General features: G+C 35.3%; 1 protein-coding gene across 1 annotated transcript; it reads left to right on the top strand.

Annotated features, from left to right (window-relative positions):
• Window positions 1-372: 372 nt before the first annotated feature.
• Window positions 373-15,154, top strand: GABRA6 (gamma-aminobutyric acid type A receptor subunit alpha6). Its single transcript, XM_039877240.1, has 9 exons — window positions 373-795; window positions 998-1,116; window positions 1,703-1,770; window positions 3,651-3,871; window positions 3,955-4,037; window positions 4,338-4,481; window positions 4,891-5,043; window positions 6,323-6,582; window positions 14,537-15,154. Exons 1-9 carry the CDS (start codon window positions 758-760, stop codon window positions 14,810-14,812), a joined length of 1,362 nt encoding a protein of 453 aa, XP_039733174.1. The 5' UTR covers window positions 373-757; the 3' UTR covers window positions 14,813-15,154.
• Window positions 15,155-16,417: the final 1,263 nt, after the last annotated feature.

Consider the following 16,417-nt stretch of genomic DNA (forward strand, 5'->3'; position numbering starts at 1 on the left):
GATCCATTTATATCTTAGCTTGAGATGCACACCCTTGACAGGAAGAATCAGTGAAGTACTTAAAGAAAACACTAAGCCAACAGCAATATAACCAGGAGTTGTTCTGGTGTGTTATAAGTATTTTTCAGTAGATAATGAGGGACAATTTTTAAACACTGAGGAAAGGTGTGTCTGAAGCAATAAAGCTGATGAAATCAGAAAGAGAATCCAAGAAAATCTCAATATCATTAGACTTTTTAAGCAGTAAGAGCGGTGTAGGAATTCTGTGAACCATAGAAATAATAAATGCTAAACCCATTGGAACATAATCTCAATCAGCAAGATGCCAGTGCTTTCCAGATTTTCTCACAGGGCTCTGCTAATTCCATGCCAAAACTAGCAGTGGATTTCTTCCTTCTAATCTCCCCTAATGCCTTATTTGATTATTGTCACTGGTCTCCAACCATGCACTATCCCTTCAGACTCTCATTTCCCAAATGAGTCAGTCAGAGGAGGCTGAGTGTCCATTAGGACATGGTCTAAGACCACAAACCACCTTGTTCCACGTAAAAAGACGGAAACAAATTCAAAGAGAAGGGGGGACCCTCAAAGTTTTGCTGACAAACTCAGCATCTACCGGATTACTGGCCGAATGCAAACAAGAAAAGGGGGTATGAGGGATCCAGAAGGTTGTCCTAGTTGAGTGGCAAAGGGGAGCTGGTTAGTGGGGAGGATAAACCAGGAAGAAGACGAAGTAGGCATTTCAGTGCACTGCAGGATGGTGTCACCTCTGCCCTGGCTGTACCTTATTTTATGGTGAGTAAATTTTTTTTTTTCTGATTTTTCCTTTTAACTCAGAGGAAAGAGAAAGCACACAGCCACTGGATAACTTCTATACCAAGTCACAGAAGAAGCCTGGGTGGTGTGGCATATATTTGTGGTGGGAAGACTAGGATGAATTGAACAGCACATTTTTCTCTGAGGCTGGAAGTGAGGATCACTGACTGTCTACCTACAGGGTAGAAAATGTCCTTGGGAAACTTGAAGATGAAGGAAACTTCTACTCAGAGAACATCAGTCGGATCCTGGACAACTTGCTTGAAGGCTATGACAATCGGCTGCGGCCAGGATTTGGAGGTGAGAAGCAATATCCTTAGTGGACCAGACATCTGTGCTCTCCACCGCCCCCCACCCCTCCACCTACTACTACGCCAATGTCCAGAAGGAGAGCAGCATGAGAAGGTGCAGGGGTACTGGAGAGAGGCCACGTGTGTGTTCCAATCCAGTCTCTGCCCCTCCTCTATTAGTGATCTTACACGTAAGTTATTTGAACTCTTTGAGCCTCAGTTTCCTCAACTGTAGTGTAAGTGTATTGCTTACCTCACAGAGTTGCGTGTACTGGATGAGATTCTCTATGTAAAACACTTTTCTTAGTATTTATCCCACTGAAGCTATCAAATATATGTTATTGTAATAATTTTATTAGAATACTAACTTAGTTCTCTTCCTTTCCTTATAGTTCCCAAATTGGCCAAAATAAATTCAAAATAAGGCAACTGGTGTGAGTTTTCAGAGCTGAAAAACTCAAGGACTCTTGCTACTAAGATCACTCTGGAATGGTTGGCAGATTCTGGCCATGAGAACAGGCTCTGGGGTAGAGTTAAGTCCAGTTTCCTTAACATCAGCAGTAATAATTGCCCCCATCCTTCTGGGTTAATTTCAGGTGCTGTCACTGAAGTCAAAACAGACATTTACGTGACCAGTTTTGGGCCTGTGTCAGATGTGGAGATGGTGAGTGAGCTCTCAGTTAGGAGGGTAACTTTACCCAGGGGGAGAGAGGGCTGAGTCCCAGAACTAACGGTAATAGGCACTGTTACCAAGGTTGGCTCCAGATCTACAACACAATAAGCAAACTCATGCTCGGAGGGCATGGCCATTAGAGGATTTTACTGGCTTAATCTCCTCTACTAAGGGGTCTGCTTGAACACTTCAATCTGCGGCACTTTTAAAAATGACATCCTCTCTTCTGTCCATGTATCATGCACTGATTCTTCTCTATAAAGAGAAGATTTTCTCCATCTTTATGAAGTCCTAGTAAGTGTCTGGAGTAGAAAAACCAACAAAAATGCTATGCCATGAAGAGTATATTGGGGATATCTATGAAACCTGAAATATAGCTTTTTTTTTTTTTTGTAGTACACCATTCTCAGTATATTTAATTAAAACGGTAAAGGGAGTCATTTGGGAAGACTAATGCAGTCCACTTTTATGTTGTGAACAGACCAGTAGGTGTTCTGAGGATTTTGTTCCAGGTACAGACGGCTATAAGATTCATAAAAGGTTATTTATAGTAAGTAGCCTTCTAGTCTTCTAGAACAAAGTTCTTTCATAGTTCTTAGGTAGCATTTCCTCCTAAAAGTAAAATGTAAACCCTAAAACTAAAACATAACTCTTTAAAGAGGTGCTTCAGTACATTTTAGTAATTCTGAATAAGCAGTTATTAGAGACTTTGTCATCATCTGCTTTTTAAGTTGTCAAGAAAAGAAAGAAGGAAGAAGGAAAGGAAAGAAAGAAGGAGAAAAAGAGGAAGAGAAAGAGAAAGGAAGACAAGAAAGATAATAAGGAAGAAGAGGAAAGAGGAAGAACTTTATTTAAGAGATAAATGTCTAAGTCCTGAGAAAAAGGAGAGTCTTCATTATCCAGAATCTTCAATTATTTCCTATCATATTTTTCATTTGAGTACTGAGTCACCCAAATATAGATAACTACAACCATATTCTACTGTACTATTTGTCTGGGGATACTTGGAATGTTATTTTATATGTTTGTCTCCTTTTTAAAGTATGTTTGCACAATAGAGCCTTTTTATAGCCTGGATCATTATTATATGGATATATTGTATATCAAATTATACTTTTAAAATATAATTACCAATTGCAGTAATAGGTGTCCTAAAGGAACATAAAAGTAGGCAAAACAGCTATTGGCAATATTTTGATATAATTACAAGTTGTATTTTATCACTGCCTTTTGCAATGGTCCTTATAATTCTTAAGATTTTTAATGTTATTTCATAAAAGCCACAAATTTAAACTCATAATTATGACTATGCTCTGTTTGAGTAATCAGGTAACATTTGCTTTTATTTTCTCTGAGAACAATATAAAATAATTAGAATGTGCAGCCAGAGTATGCTTATCATAAGTTGTTTATCCATCCTTGAAACTTTACTAAATGGAACCATGATGCTTGGAAACACCTCTGAAGGTGGACAAATTGCTAAGAAGAATGGTTAGACTAACTGATGCTAAGGAGGTCAGCAGAGAACCTAGACTGTAAGTCTTTTTATATTTTTCTTCTAAATTAAAGATGAGGGAATCGATAAGTTGAGAGATGGAGAGATGGATGCCAGAAAAAGAGGAAGAAAGTTGAGATGGGTCAAGGTTAAGGATGGAGGTTTGCAAAACACAGCACTATCTTTTATAATAATATCACAAACTTTGAGTTTGAGAAAAATAACAATTCACTAAAATTATGGCTTTCTTGATAGATTATTGTTACAAAAAGGTGCTTTATTCCTTAGGTTTTAGAAGTGGGTATATAAGCTAGTGAGTAAACTATTCTTAATAAACCATCTCTCCAGCCTGCATAAATATCTTACTTTGTCTTAGGAGTATACCATGGATGTTTTCTTCCGCCAGACCTGGACTGATGAAAGGTTGAAGTTTGGGGGGCCAACTGAGATTTTGAGTTTGAATAACTTGATGGTCAGTAAAATATGGACACCTGACACTTTTTTCAGGAATGGCAAAAAATCAATTGCTCACAATATGACAACTCCTAATAAACTCTTCAGAATAATGCAGAACGGAACCATTCTATACACGATGAGGTAAGGTTTCTACAATTCTACTTCCTCTGCCTAACTGATCTGTCCATCATACTAACTCAGAACCATTCGTTTCTTGCCCTTAGGCTTACCATCAATGCTGACTGTCCCATGAGACTGGTTAACTTCCCTATGGATGGGCATGCTTGTCCACTCAAGTTTGGGAGTTGTAAGTTACAAAAAACTTCCGAGAGTCAAATAATGCATTAAAAATATGTAATTATTATGTTTTAGTCAGATACTGGAAAGCAAAAGAGAAATATTACTATAACACTACCAGTGTGATTCCAGGAACATACTTATTAACATGTTTGTCATAGTTAGAGGTTCTAGTTACCCAGATTAAAAAAAAATTTGAAAGAAAATTTAGGTTTGCACTTCTATTTATATGGACAAGATTTGCTTTGAAAGAAAAAAAAAGCACAACTAGTCAGATTCACTGCTATGTCTAATTTGTTTAAAAATTCAGATGCTTACCCCAAGAGTGAAATCATATATACATGGAAAAAAGGACCACTTTACTCAGTTGAAGTCCCAGAAGAATCTTCAAGCCTCCTCCAGTATGATCTGATTGGACAAACAGTATCTAGTGAGACAATTAAATCTAACACAGGTAAGAATGTGACCAAAGCATGGATGCAATCCTGCAAGATGATTCCAGTGCACATCTTCAACATATCTATTTCTTTTTCCCCTTCATAAGCCATCCTCAGATAAGCTTGATGTTTTGAAGTGATGAATAGCTTTCTTTAAATTGATTTTGCAACCATGTGCACATAAAGATCTGTGTATCCTTGGAATGAGTAGTTTTGTACATATATGACACAAAGAACCCCACTGAAAACAATGAGCTGATGTATCTATCATCTGCTGATCAAGTGTCTTTGTCATACACTGAAACATGCCTTTGCTTGTTTTCTTCTGGCCCACCTTAATTTAAAGATCTGCAAGATTTATTTCTAGTTGCATTCTTTTTACACACTGTCAATAGCAATAATACTGATATAAGTGTCTTCCAACAGGTGAATATGTAATAATGACAGTTTATTTCCACCTGCAAAGGAAGATGGGCTACTTCATGATACAGATATATACACCTTGCATTATGACCGTCATTCTTTCCCAGGTGTCTTTCTGGATTAATAAGGAGTCTGTCCCGGCCAGAACTGTTTTTGGTATGCTTTACTCTTTGGGCTTCATTTCCATTCATATTCTAGCTCTCATGACTTGTGTATTTTAGGGGAATATTCACATGGGCGCACTTTTTCAGTCCACAAAGGAAATGGACTTGTATCTCATTCAAACACATGTATCATGTAAAATGATCTTCATTTTATACCAAGTTATGCAGTGAATCAACAAAAAAAACATCTAAGCAAGAATTCTGGCTGGTTTCCTACGATCTTCATGTACTCTATTTAGGAGGGCTTTTTTTTTTTTTTTTTTTATCTTGATTTTCTTTATCACAAACAGGAAAAGAATAAAAGTAAAAACTGATATATAAATCTATAAAAACAAAGGCTAAGATGTTGAACCCACTAATATATAAATTGTATCTCACTTTTATTAGGTTGAACCATAAAAAATTGCCATTTTTCTAGGTCAAAAAATAGTTAAATATTCACAATTTCCCATGGCTCAAACTAAACATTTAGTTCCATTTATGATGTATAGAATCACTGCTAGTTTTGATGGAACAAATGAAATAAGAAAGAACTGCGACAGAAAAATATTGGTAACAAAATACAATTTTTCCTGAGTTTTCCTAATTATAAATGTAGTAGTTTGTAGATAAGACCTGAGTTGAACTGAAATCTCTGATGAATTTTGACTTTTTAATTTATTAAACTAATATTTCTGAAAAATTATAAAAGAATACTATATAATGATGTTAACCATATTCAAATTACATAAGTTCTCCGTCATAATTCAAGACAGAAAACTGCTAGCAGATGAATAATGAAATTACTTTCTCACGAGTAAACATCTTACCTTAAAACTAAGCTAGAAATTTAAAAAAATGAGGAACCTAATTTTATGATTGTTATTCATACCAGAAATACTTCTTAAATATGATGAAAAATATCACTATTAAAATTGATCAGAATTTCAAGGTTTTATTACTTCAAGGATAATAATTTGCTTTAATTTTCTAAAGTAAACAACTAGAATTTTTCATGAGTTACATTTTTCATGACATATTTAAATTGATAGTCATACTAAATCAATTCAAAAAAATGTTTTGAGCAACTACAATGTACATGTCATCTGCAACACTAGAAATGAAAGATAAAAAAATGAAAATATCTATGATATTATGTGAACATTTATAAAATGAAATAATAAAAATTACATTTGAACAGTGTTTAATCCTCTCCACCAACATGTTCTCATTTAAGGTTGTTATTGGATTCTAAATGCTAACACTGCATTTCTCATTCTTTTTAATTTTAGGGATCACCACTGTTTTAACCATGACCACTTTAAGCATCAGTGCCCGACACTCCCTGCCAAAAGTGTCGTATGCAACAGCCATGGATTGGTTCATAGCTGTTTGCTTTGCTTTTGTCTTCTCTGCTCTTATTGAGTTCGCAGCTGTCAACTACTTTACCAATCTTCAGACACAGAAGGCCAAAAGAAAGGCAAAGATTGCAGCCTCATCCCCAGTGACAATATCAAAAGCGAATGAACCCTTGGAAGCTGAGATTGTTTTGGTAATTGTTTCCTTTTCTAATGTTACCCACCATCTAGGAAAAGGTAACCCAAACAGTGATCACAAACAGCTAAATATTCTAAAAGTTGTATTTGTTGAGCATGAGTTATATAACTCTGACCCAAGACCGATTTCTTTTCCAGGGTAAAGCCAAACAACGATCCTTCATTTACCTTTGCATTCCTCTTTTATCGCCCTCACTAGTACTGGCAGATGCCAAGCTCTCAGAAACAAGAAAATTCTTCTTAGCCTTTAGATATTTCCTTTGAAAGGTTCACTTATATCAATGAGGGAGAAAAAAGTAAAATAAAAAAAAAGTTCCTAATAAGGCTTTGAGGCTTCAGAGTCTGAAGGAAACAAACAGAGACTCCTATGTAACGGACAATTTTTGTTAGAAATCTGCTTGTTGGTTTATTACATGAGGGCAAGACGTATTTGGTTCTACGAATGATGAGTCATAGCCAAGTTCTTGATTCATATGAAAACATTCTCATGTTCATATTCACATATTAAATGTGTGTGTGTGTGTGTGTGTGTGTGGTTTTATTCAAAGAGTTCTAATCAGTGAGAAATTACTATAAAATTAAGTTTAGATTTGCTGTGTCTAAGCTCTGGTTTTCAAAAATAAATGATAACATTAATAATTCAAGGGTCATAAATGTACCCCCAAACTACATTTTGCATGTTAGTAAATTCTCACAATTAAGGAGTACGCACTTTTTAAAAATAATTATGAAACCGACTGACAAGAATACATTTTTATTTCAATAAAACTCCAAACAGTAGCTCTTAAAAAGAGAAAAACTTTACTCTGTAAAACTGAGGAATACAGACACTTTAATCTGAAAATTTCTTTATAATTAATCAATTCTTATGAACATTTCTAAATCACAGAACCACACACAGCCCAGCTTATTCTTTGTTAACTTTTATGATAAAAAATATAAAAGTGATGTGTTTTAACTCTCAAATACTCATGCATATAATTTTTTACTAAAACTTTTCTCTTTGATAAACTAAGAATCTAGTTTGAGAATTTACATTTTTTTTTTCATGGAATAACATAAGGCTAGTCCCATGATAAGTGGAAATATATAATTTAAAGTTTTTTTCTTGAATTAGCCCTCACTAAAGAATAAAATAAAAATTGCCATCTAGTGACCCAACCTAATTCCTTCCATTTACAAATTGAAACAGTCTCAGGAAAAATATTAGTTACTAGTTGGTGGAAAAACTAGGAATTGATTCCAGAACTCCTGATGCTGAGGCCTTCTCCTTCGCCAACAATTCCTCAAATAATGAAATATAAAAGAGTGCATACATTCTCAAAATATAGGTGAGGTCATTCCCAAAATTCTCCCCCTGACTTAATGATGTTTTCTTTCTACATACATGTTTTGAAAGGTCGCAAAAATATGAGCTTTCTAACAAAAATGTTAGTCTGAAGACTCAGTCTAAAACACCAGATATTCAGTTTTTATTCAGAAAAGATAAATTCTGAATATTTCTGAGTATTTTATGTTTGTAAAAATAAGTGATTATGTTATAAGCTATCTGTATTTCTACAGGTATATAACAACATATTGTCCAAATAAGAACATATATTAATATGATATTAACACATCTATAAATGAAGAATTTATGTTTATCAGAACTCAGTTTAACAGTTTGTTATTTGAGAAATATAGTAAAAATGAAAAGAGAAATTCATGAGAAATAGGGTCAAAATATGACTCCAATGACTTAGAATATGCTCATTGATCTAATACTGAAATAAAAGGAAAGACCAACTTCTTTACTTTGACTTTTTAAAAATATACATTACTGAGAGGAATATGATTTCAAATCCTTGGAGAAAGCATACAGTTATCACTCCCTTAGTCAATTATTTTAAAGGTATAATTTATTAATAAGATGAAATTTAAGATCTCAGGTCTTCATATAAACTATCCTAAAAATTCTAAAATAGTAACATATAATGAGCAAACCCTTGGGAAACTGGATAAAAATTGCATTTAAATCATCTCAAAGTAACTTCTTCTTGCAAGTTGACTTTTTTCTTATGAAAAATATATTTCTAAACCTGGCTCTACTTAAAATATTTTAAGGCAATGAAAATGAGAATTTTATTTCTGAAAGGCTAGGTCCAAGAGTGAAAAAAAATAAAAATAAAAATAACCAAACCCAACAAGATGAATCTTGTAGGCATAAAAAATAAACCTAGATGAATACATAGAATATTTACATTTTATTTATTCAGAATGTCAAAACTTGGCAATTTGCCTTATATAATGTAGAGCAACAAATATAAATTACACATTTGCAATTTATACAACACAATGACACATATGATTGCAAGGTCATTTTTTTTTCTTTCAAATACCATGACATTTAAAATGCCTATTCACTCGTAATCAAAATAGCATTTTTTGAGGAAGTTGGACACCGAAATAGCAAACCAGTGTGGTGAAGTTGAAATGAAATTAAGTGCTTGGATATTTCATGTGATTCTGAGTTGTATATTTTAATGTACTCACTGCTTTTCACAAGAAATTACTTATTATGAATGTGGAGACAAGTTTAAGTTGACCTTAAAATTTAATATAATAATGACCAAAAAAATTCAGTCATTTTAAATCTACTACTCAAACCATAAGAGTCACTTAAAACTAAATCCTCAGCAGTGCTCTACAGACTCATAATATTTTTGTTTTCAAAGGTATCTGGAAGTGGAAACTTTGTTTAGATTTTGAGAAGAAATTGTCCACACTTTCTTTTCTACTTATATGTATCTTTTCTTATTGTTTTTATCTGGTATGCTATCTGGGCATTAGAGAGTTATTCCTGCCTTCGTATTTCAGAATTTGTATCTGATGTATACTTATTTTGCATGTAAGACCAAATTTGAACCTTGATCTCTCGGATGTTTTGCTATCTTTGTTATTTTATTGTTGTCAATAGGAAGAGACAAATCAGTGAGCCCTGACAATACACTGTGATAACGGCTGTGGTTAGAGATGTGGTAGGCTGATGCAGAGCCATGCAAGAGTACCTAACTCAGTCTGGTGGGGTTATTCTGAAGGAAGTGATGCCTAAGCTGACAACAGAAAGATGAGCCTGGTCCTGCTCTAGAAGCACTAAGTTGGTTGCTAAAAACTTGGGCACAGAAAGGGAAATTAGACATATATTCTTTCTGTACTCTATTTCAAGGCTGGGATATCTGCTGGGCCATTACCATGTTGCTCTGCTCCTCTGCAGAAAGAGATAAAGCATAGAATACTGAAAGGTTTACCTCCTCTGTTCTGAATATTGCCAAGATTTCTTTGAGTACTATCATTACTCAGTAGAATTAAGGGTTGAATTTAGACTATCACATACTCTGAGCACCAGAAAGATCATGGTGCCCCTTCCCCATGGCTGTGCCACTGTATGATTTACAAAGAGGGTGGGGTGGATTATATGAGGGGTGTAGGTGGTTAGTCCTTTTCCCATGCCTGCTATCAAACCTCAATCCAATATTCCATTCTTCGCCCTCCAAACATTCCAATATGGTTTCCAGACATACTCCAGTGATCCACCAAATTATTGCCAATAATCTGCTTCTCTAGAAATTCTAGGATCGGCTATTTTCAATTCTACCAGCTGTAGCATAAATGCAAGAAAATTTGATGGCATTCTTGTTTTCTCCATAGTGGTATGACAGTTAAAAAAATGATAGTTAAAAAAAATTTCAAATACTAAATGTTTTCAAAAATATTTTCTCATCAATGATGCGCCTGTTTGCTGGTTCTCAAAGCAAATGTTTTATTTGTCCCTTGAATAATGCACCCCTGGTTAGACTCTCTCTCTCTTGAGAGGTTACCCACTGCCCTCTTCTCTGTAATATTTTAGACTCAGTGTTATATCAAAATTTCTCTAAGTACTTCCCAAATACCTTATCTTTACATCAAATAACTGACTGTCATTAAGTCCAGTTTGAGTCAAAGTACCATGGCAATATGCTGTTACTTAAAACAAAGCTGTGTTCTAAAAATACCCAAAGCAGGATGGCACTCAGCAGCAGGGGAGCCCTGGAAAAATTCAAAACCACAGGTGTTCCACTCAAAATGGTGACAGCCCCAAGCTGAGCCCTCATCTGGACTCTGACAAAAGCCTATTTTACCATCAACTGAAGCTGCTGGGCTTACAATAGAGCAGGCGGGGTCTGATGCAAACCTGTAGCTTGAATGGCTTGCAAAATTGGCTTTTTCTTAATTGCAGAAATTCAGTGTGATTCTTTCTAAATTGGCATCTGGTCTCCTGTACTGCCAATTCCCAATTATCCAGGAGCTGATTATCCAGCGTGTTGGGTTAGCCAGGCCTCATGCATTTCCTTGAGCATACCATTTGCTGCCCGCTAGAAATCCCCCCAGTCACCACCTGGCTGTGGGACAGTTGTAACTCTAAACCCATAATTCTCAATGGTGGGTGAATTTCCCCACCAGAGGATACATGGCAAGGTCTGGATATATTTTTAGTTGCCACAACCCACCCCCCAAAAAAGAGGAAGGGAGGGAGTTGCTACAAGCATGCTACAGGCATCTCGCGCACAGAAGGATGCTGCTCAATATCCCATAATGTACAAGACAGTCTCCCACAACAAATTATTTATCCTACTCAAAGTGTCAATAGCTTTGTGGTTGCCCTAAATCGTAAAGCTGACAGGAAGAAACACAATAATTGTTGAGTGTGATCCTTGGCATCTAAGAGAGATCGATTTTAGGTGCTGCCAATTATTACTTGTGTGAGCTTCCTGCTTAAGCCTTTATTTGCTCATCGCTAAAATGAAAGTAACATTATTTATTATATTACAGATTCTTTCTAGGAATAAGCAAAAAAAATGCATGTAAAGTGCTGTGTAGTGCTTGTCAACGGCAAGCATTTCTATATGGTACCTATAATAAAATGCAATGTAAAACAGTATACTAAAATATGTTAACAATCATATAGATTTTCATTCATTTGTTGCTTCAGCATATGTTTATTAAGCATATACTATGCTCTATGCACTGGCTAGGCACTGTGTAGCACTTACTTATGAGAATAATGAGCCTTCTGAGATTAAGGAGATTTTATGTCAGGAAAGGAGATGAGGCATTACAGAAATAATATTTATAAAGAAGTATGTTATAATGGCTACAAGAGTCATATCACCTAAGTAAAAAAGTGTATTGTGTGTGCGTGTGTGTGTGTATAACATTTTCTTTCTCAAATTCTCAAAGAAAAAACTTACAATGGAAGTAATAATTATTTCTAACTTTAAAGATAGTAAATTGAGGCTTAGGGAGAGTCCATGAAATCTATGACACGTCTAAGTCATATAGCAGTTAAGCAGTTTGTATGGACTTGCAATATAAGGCATTGTGACTCTCCTGTCCTCTTAATTCTTAAGCGACTCACCACGGAGGCAGTGTGGGGCAAGTAGAGGAGGAAGAGGAGAATCATATTTTAAGGAACCTTTAATACCAGGCTAATGCCATCGTGCTTAATTGTTTTCATGGTGTTTAGTCTTGAATGATATTGCTTAACTCTGGACAAGAGTTATTTGGCAATCCTCATTAAGTCCTGTGTGACTCTGGGATGATGCCAAGACACTGACAAATAACTTTTTTCCCACATCTCTAAAAAAAGCGGGGAGAGATAAAACAACACCTTACATTTTTATGCTCGATTATGTTTTATAATCACTTTCTTATCTCAATAAACATTTTCATGTCTGCCCCTCAGTTTCTCCCTAAAAATAAATAAATAAATAAATAAATAAATAAATAAATAAATAAATAAATAAATAAATAAATAAATAAGAAACATAGGTTTCAGACTGGCAATGTGTGCCATTAAAAGTCAAGATGAATTTAGAAAGAAAATCTGCTCTAAAGGCTTGTCTTCCTGCTACTCTGTTATGATCCTTAGGAATTTTACTAAAATAAAATATTTTAGTGTTTTATATATCTGGGAGCAGAATACCACTTTTTGAAGAATAAAACAGTGATACATTTTGCTGTTTCTGGTGAAGAATATATTGATAACATATTTAATGGATGAAAATTCAATTAGAGTCAGAGAAACATGGTCAAAAGCTCTTGTAAAATGATGCTGTGTTTATTCCCTAAGAGAGGCAACATGCATTGAGACCAAAACCCCAGTGCGCTGGTCCTACCCACATACTGCCTGGTGACCCTGGGTACAGTAATCCTCCACTGTCACATACTTTTAATACAAAGTATCACTTATTTCCTATTCAAGACCAGCAGACTGGTCCCTGTACTGTTTTTAATTCTCTTGTACATCCAAGACCTATGATTTATTTAATTCTGTTCACAGTGCCTATCACAATACTGGGCCAGCAGATAACAAATAAAGATATTCTTTGCTTGAAATTCGGCATGGTCATATCAAATGAGATTTGACTACACAGATTCATTTTTGCTTTTGGTAAAGAAACCGATTTTCCCATGGCTCCTAAAAGCATACTGGGCTTGAACTCTCTATGGTGACTAATATTATTTAGATACTCAGCAACTTCTATGACAAATCAAACAGCAAAATTCAGAAAGGGGACCACAGAGAAAAGAGGTTCTTTGGGTTGTTTCCTGCAGTCCAAATGTCACCACATCTGTGGGTCATTCTGGTCCTGTGGCTCAGCCAGCACAGGAGGGGTGGCTGCCTCATCCTGTTGCCGCAGGGTTGCGGGCTAAAGCCACGGGAGTCTGCCCACGTGAGTAACATACCCTGCCAGGCAGCAAAGTGGTGATTTTGCTGCCGGGGAAGAAACAAGGCGGTTTTACAAGAGCAAGGATAATGTACAGCAAGTGTTTGAAGGCAGAGACCCAGCAAGGACAATCTGGCCACAGGGAGGGTAAATATTACAGGATGTAGACAAGAAAAGGTAAGAATCAGAGGAAAGCCTCCCAGTTTCCAACAGCATGAAAGGAGTCTAAAGCAAACATAACTGGTCTCTGAACTAGGCCCAATACTTTAGTGTAAAGATGAGAAAACTTTGAGATGAAACAAGCACTGAAACTGACCAGTGTGGTTTATCACTGGCTTTGCAACTGTGGTGAGAAAGTTCCTCTATATGGACTTTAGCTTTCTCGACTATCAATTAAGATGCCAAATATCCCTTTCAAGACTAAAATTGGTTGTCTTAAGATTTCAATGGAACAGAAAATTTAATGATAGAAAAAAACATATAAGAATTCTGAGGTTAGTAAATGAATTGTTTCTGGTGACTTTAGATGGAAGGAGACCGATGGGGAAGTTCTGAATCGGAAGCAGAAAGCTCTCAATACAGAACTTCTGGACTAAGATGCAGTTTTATTTCAAAGGATAAATAGTCATCCTACTAAATCTAAGGGTATTTATGCTTTGCCACTGTCTTTTGACATACATAAGCATCTTCATATTTTTATCTCATCTGGTTCAAATTTATGAATGTGTGAAGATGAAGACATAGGCTGGAAACGTGTCTAGAAGAATGATATCAATTAACCGAGCTGTTGTTTTTTTGTATTAACTAATTGTCTACATATTGCAAACAGAAATTCCTTCCGATGGCTCACACTTATTGCTCTATGGGCTTATGCATAACCAGGGGGTAGATAAGCTTTTGCGACTTGGACCATCTCCTACTGATGGTCCAAAGCTTAACACACTTTCTGGGATGTGGAACGTACTTGGCATCAATTGCTAATTTATTAAATTATAGAATGCTGGATGGAAGCAAATGATTTTTTAAAAATTTGTTTTACCACTTTCTAGGAAAGTAGCACCATCAAATACTATAAGAATATGCCGATAAAATATCTTACATAGTAAGTAGTCAATAATATCTATCAATGACAAAAAAAAAAAATGACTAAATAGGTGACTGCTCTTCTTTTGCTTAGGCTGAATATTTGTCTTTTGCCCTACAGCACTCTGATTCCAAATATCATCTGAAGAAAAGAATCACCTCTCTGACCTTGCCAATAGTCCCATCCCCTGAGGACAACAAAGTCCTCACGAGAGCTCCTATCTTACCGTCGACACCCGTCACCCCTCCACCACTCTCTCCAGTCTTTGGAGGCACCAGTAAAATAGACCAGTATTCTCGGATTCTCTTCCCAGTTGCATTTGCAGGATTCAACCTTGTATACTGGATAGTTTATCTTTCCAAAGATACAATGGAAGTGAACAACAGGGTTGAATAGCTTGCAGCTAGGACACCCTGTATTATATATGTATTACATAAGTTTTCATTTTCTAATTTTTTTAAAAAACAGCATTGAGACTTGTGTAGATGCTTTTCTGAAAATGAAATCAAAATTGAAAATCTGTAACACATAGCTTTCAGTAAGCATACATGAGTCAAAAAGCAATAATATTACTCCTCATAATTGGAAGTCGGAGGTTGCTGAAAACTATGACTTTCTTGCACATCAGAGAAAAAATTTGATAAGAGAATAAGATGAATTCAAGATGAATTTGCCAAACTTTGTCCTTCATTGTTCAGTATTTAAATTGTCACTGCAAATAACATTTACCACAAAGCAGATAAGAAATGCTGACACTTCCAAAGGTTGCCTTAAAATATGTTTATTTTGGCTTATTTGTCAAAAGATCAAAATATAAATAGTCAAAATATTTATCAGTAGGTTAATATCAGCATGTTGGAAGCCTTTATGCTAGTAAAATGACTTTCAGTGGCATTGTAAAGCCTGTATTGAGCTTAACCATTTGTTTTTAACCTTGCCGTGCTATTTTACCTCAATAAAGTATGGTGTTGTATACATATGAATTATACATAGATCATAAATTATGAATGCATATGTACATAGCTTTACTTGGACTGCAGTAATGTTGTTTTATCTTATTAAGCTTTCCTTTTAAAATGATACGCTCATCATAATTCCATGAAGTTGTAGGCAAAAAAAAAAAAAAATGTGATTATAAGGAAGCCTTGTATATTATGACTGTGGTTATAACTTGTATTTTCTACCTTTCTGAGTATACCATTAAGTAAAATGACAATGAACATGGTTGTCTGGATCTGTTTAATAAAGCTAGGGAAAAGAGTTTCCAAGTGTCTACTTCTACCCCAGTTTCACTGTCCCTGGTGATTCTGCAAGGTAGAAGGTATGGGAAAACCAGACTCAGTCATGAGGCTCTAAACAGGGACTCGAGTTTGTATTCAAAGAGTCAATCCTTCATCTCCTTCCTGTTCACTAAACACGCTTTCATTTATAAGATGAATAAGATCTGAGGATCTAATGTATAGCATATTGACTATAGTTGATAATATTGTATCGTATACTTGAAATTTGATGAGCATAGAAAAACATTCCCACCAAAAAAAAAAAAAAAAGTAAATACATGAAGTGATAGATATGTTAACTAACTCGATGCAGGAAATCATTTCACAATGCATAGATATATCAAATAATCATGTGTATACTTTAAATATTTTACAATTTTATTTGTCAATTATACCTCAACAAAGCTGAAAAAAAATATAAGAGACTATTCCTCTCCATTTCTACTACTCCAGCTCTTCTTGGTGCTAAGCCCAGCCATATTTCTCCCATATAGAAGAGTCTTAGGGAAACAGGAATTAAAGGAGTACGAGAAGCATGAGGCGTGGTCTGTTCGAATCAATAAATCCCTTATTAGCTGTTGCTTAGTCTTAAACATCAGAGGTCATCCTCAACTCTAATCCAAAAAGAAGTATTTTAGAGTCACTACTCTTGTCTTTATCCAGGAAAATGCAAAAATTCTACAGCCAAACAAATTAGAGTTTAATAAAAATAGAACTCTTA

The sequence above is a fragment of the Pteropus medius genome, unplaced genomic scaffold (assembly GCF_902729225.1).
Source record: "Pteropus medius unplaced genomic scaffold, Ma_sr-lr_union100, whole genome shotgun sequence".
NCBI lineage: Eukaryota > Metazoa > Chordata > Mammalia > Chiroptera > Pteropodidae > Pteropus > Pteropus medius.

Excerpts from the sequence above, each read along its gene's own strand:
- GABRA6 (XM_039877240.1), top strand. The coding sequence starts at position 758 with ATGGTGTCACCTCTGCCCTGGCTGTACCTTATTTTATG. Across the intron at positions 1,117-1,702 it reads GCTGCGGCCAGGATTTGGAG|GTGCTGTCACTGAAGTCAAA; the intron begins GTGAGAAGCAAT and ends GGTTAATTTCAG. Across the intron at positions 3,872-3,954 it reads ACCATTCTATACACGATGAG|GCTTACCATCAATGCTGACT; the intron begins GTAAGGTTTCTA and ends TCTTGCCCTTAG.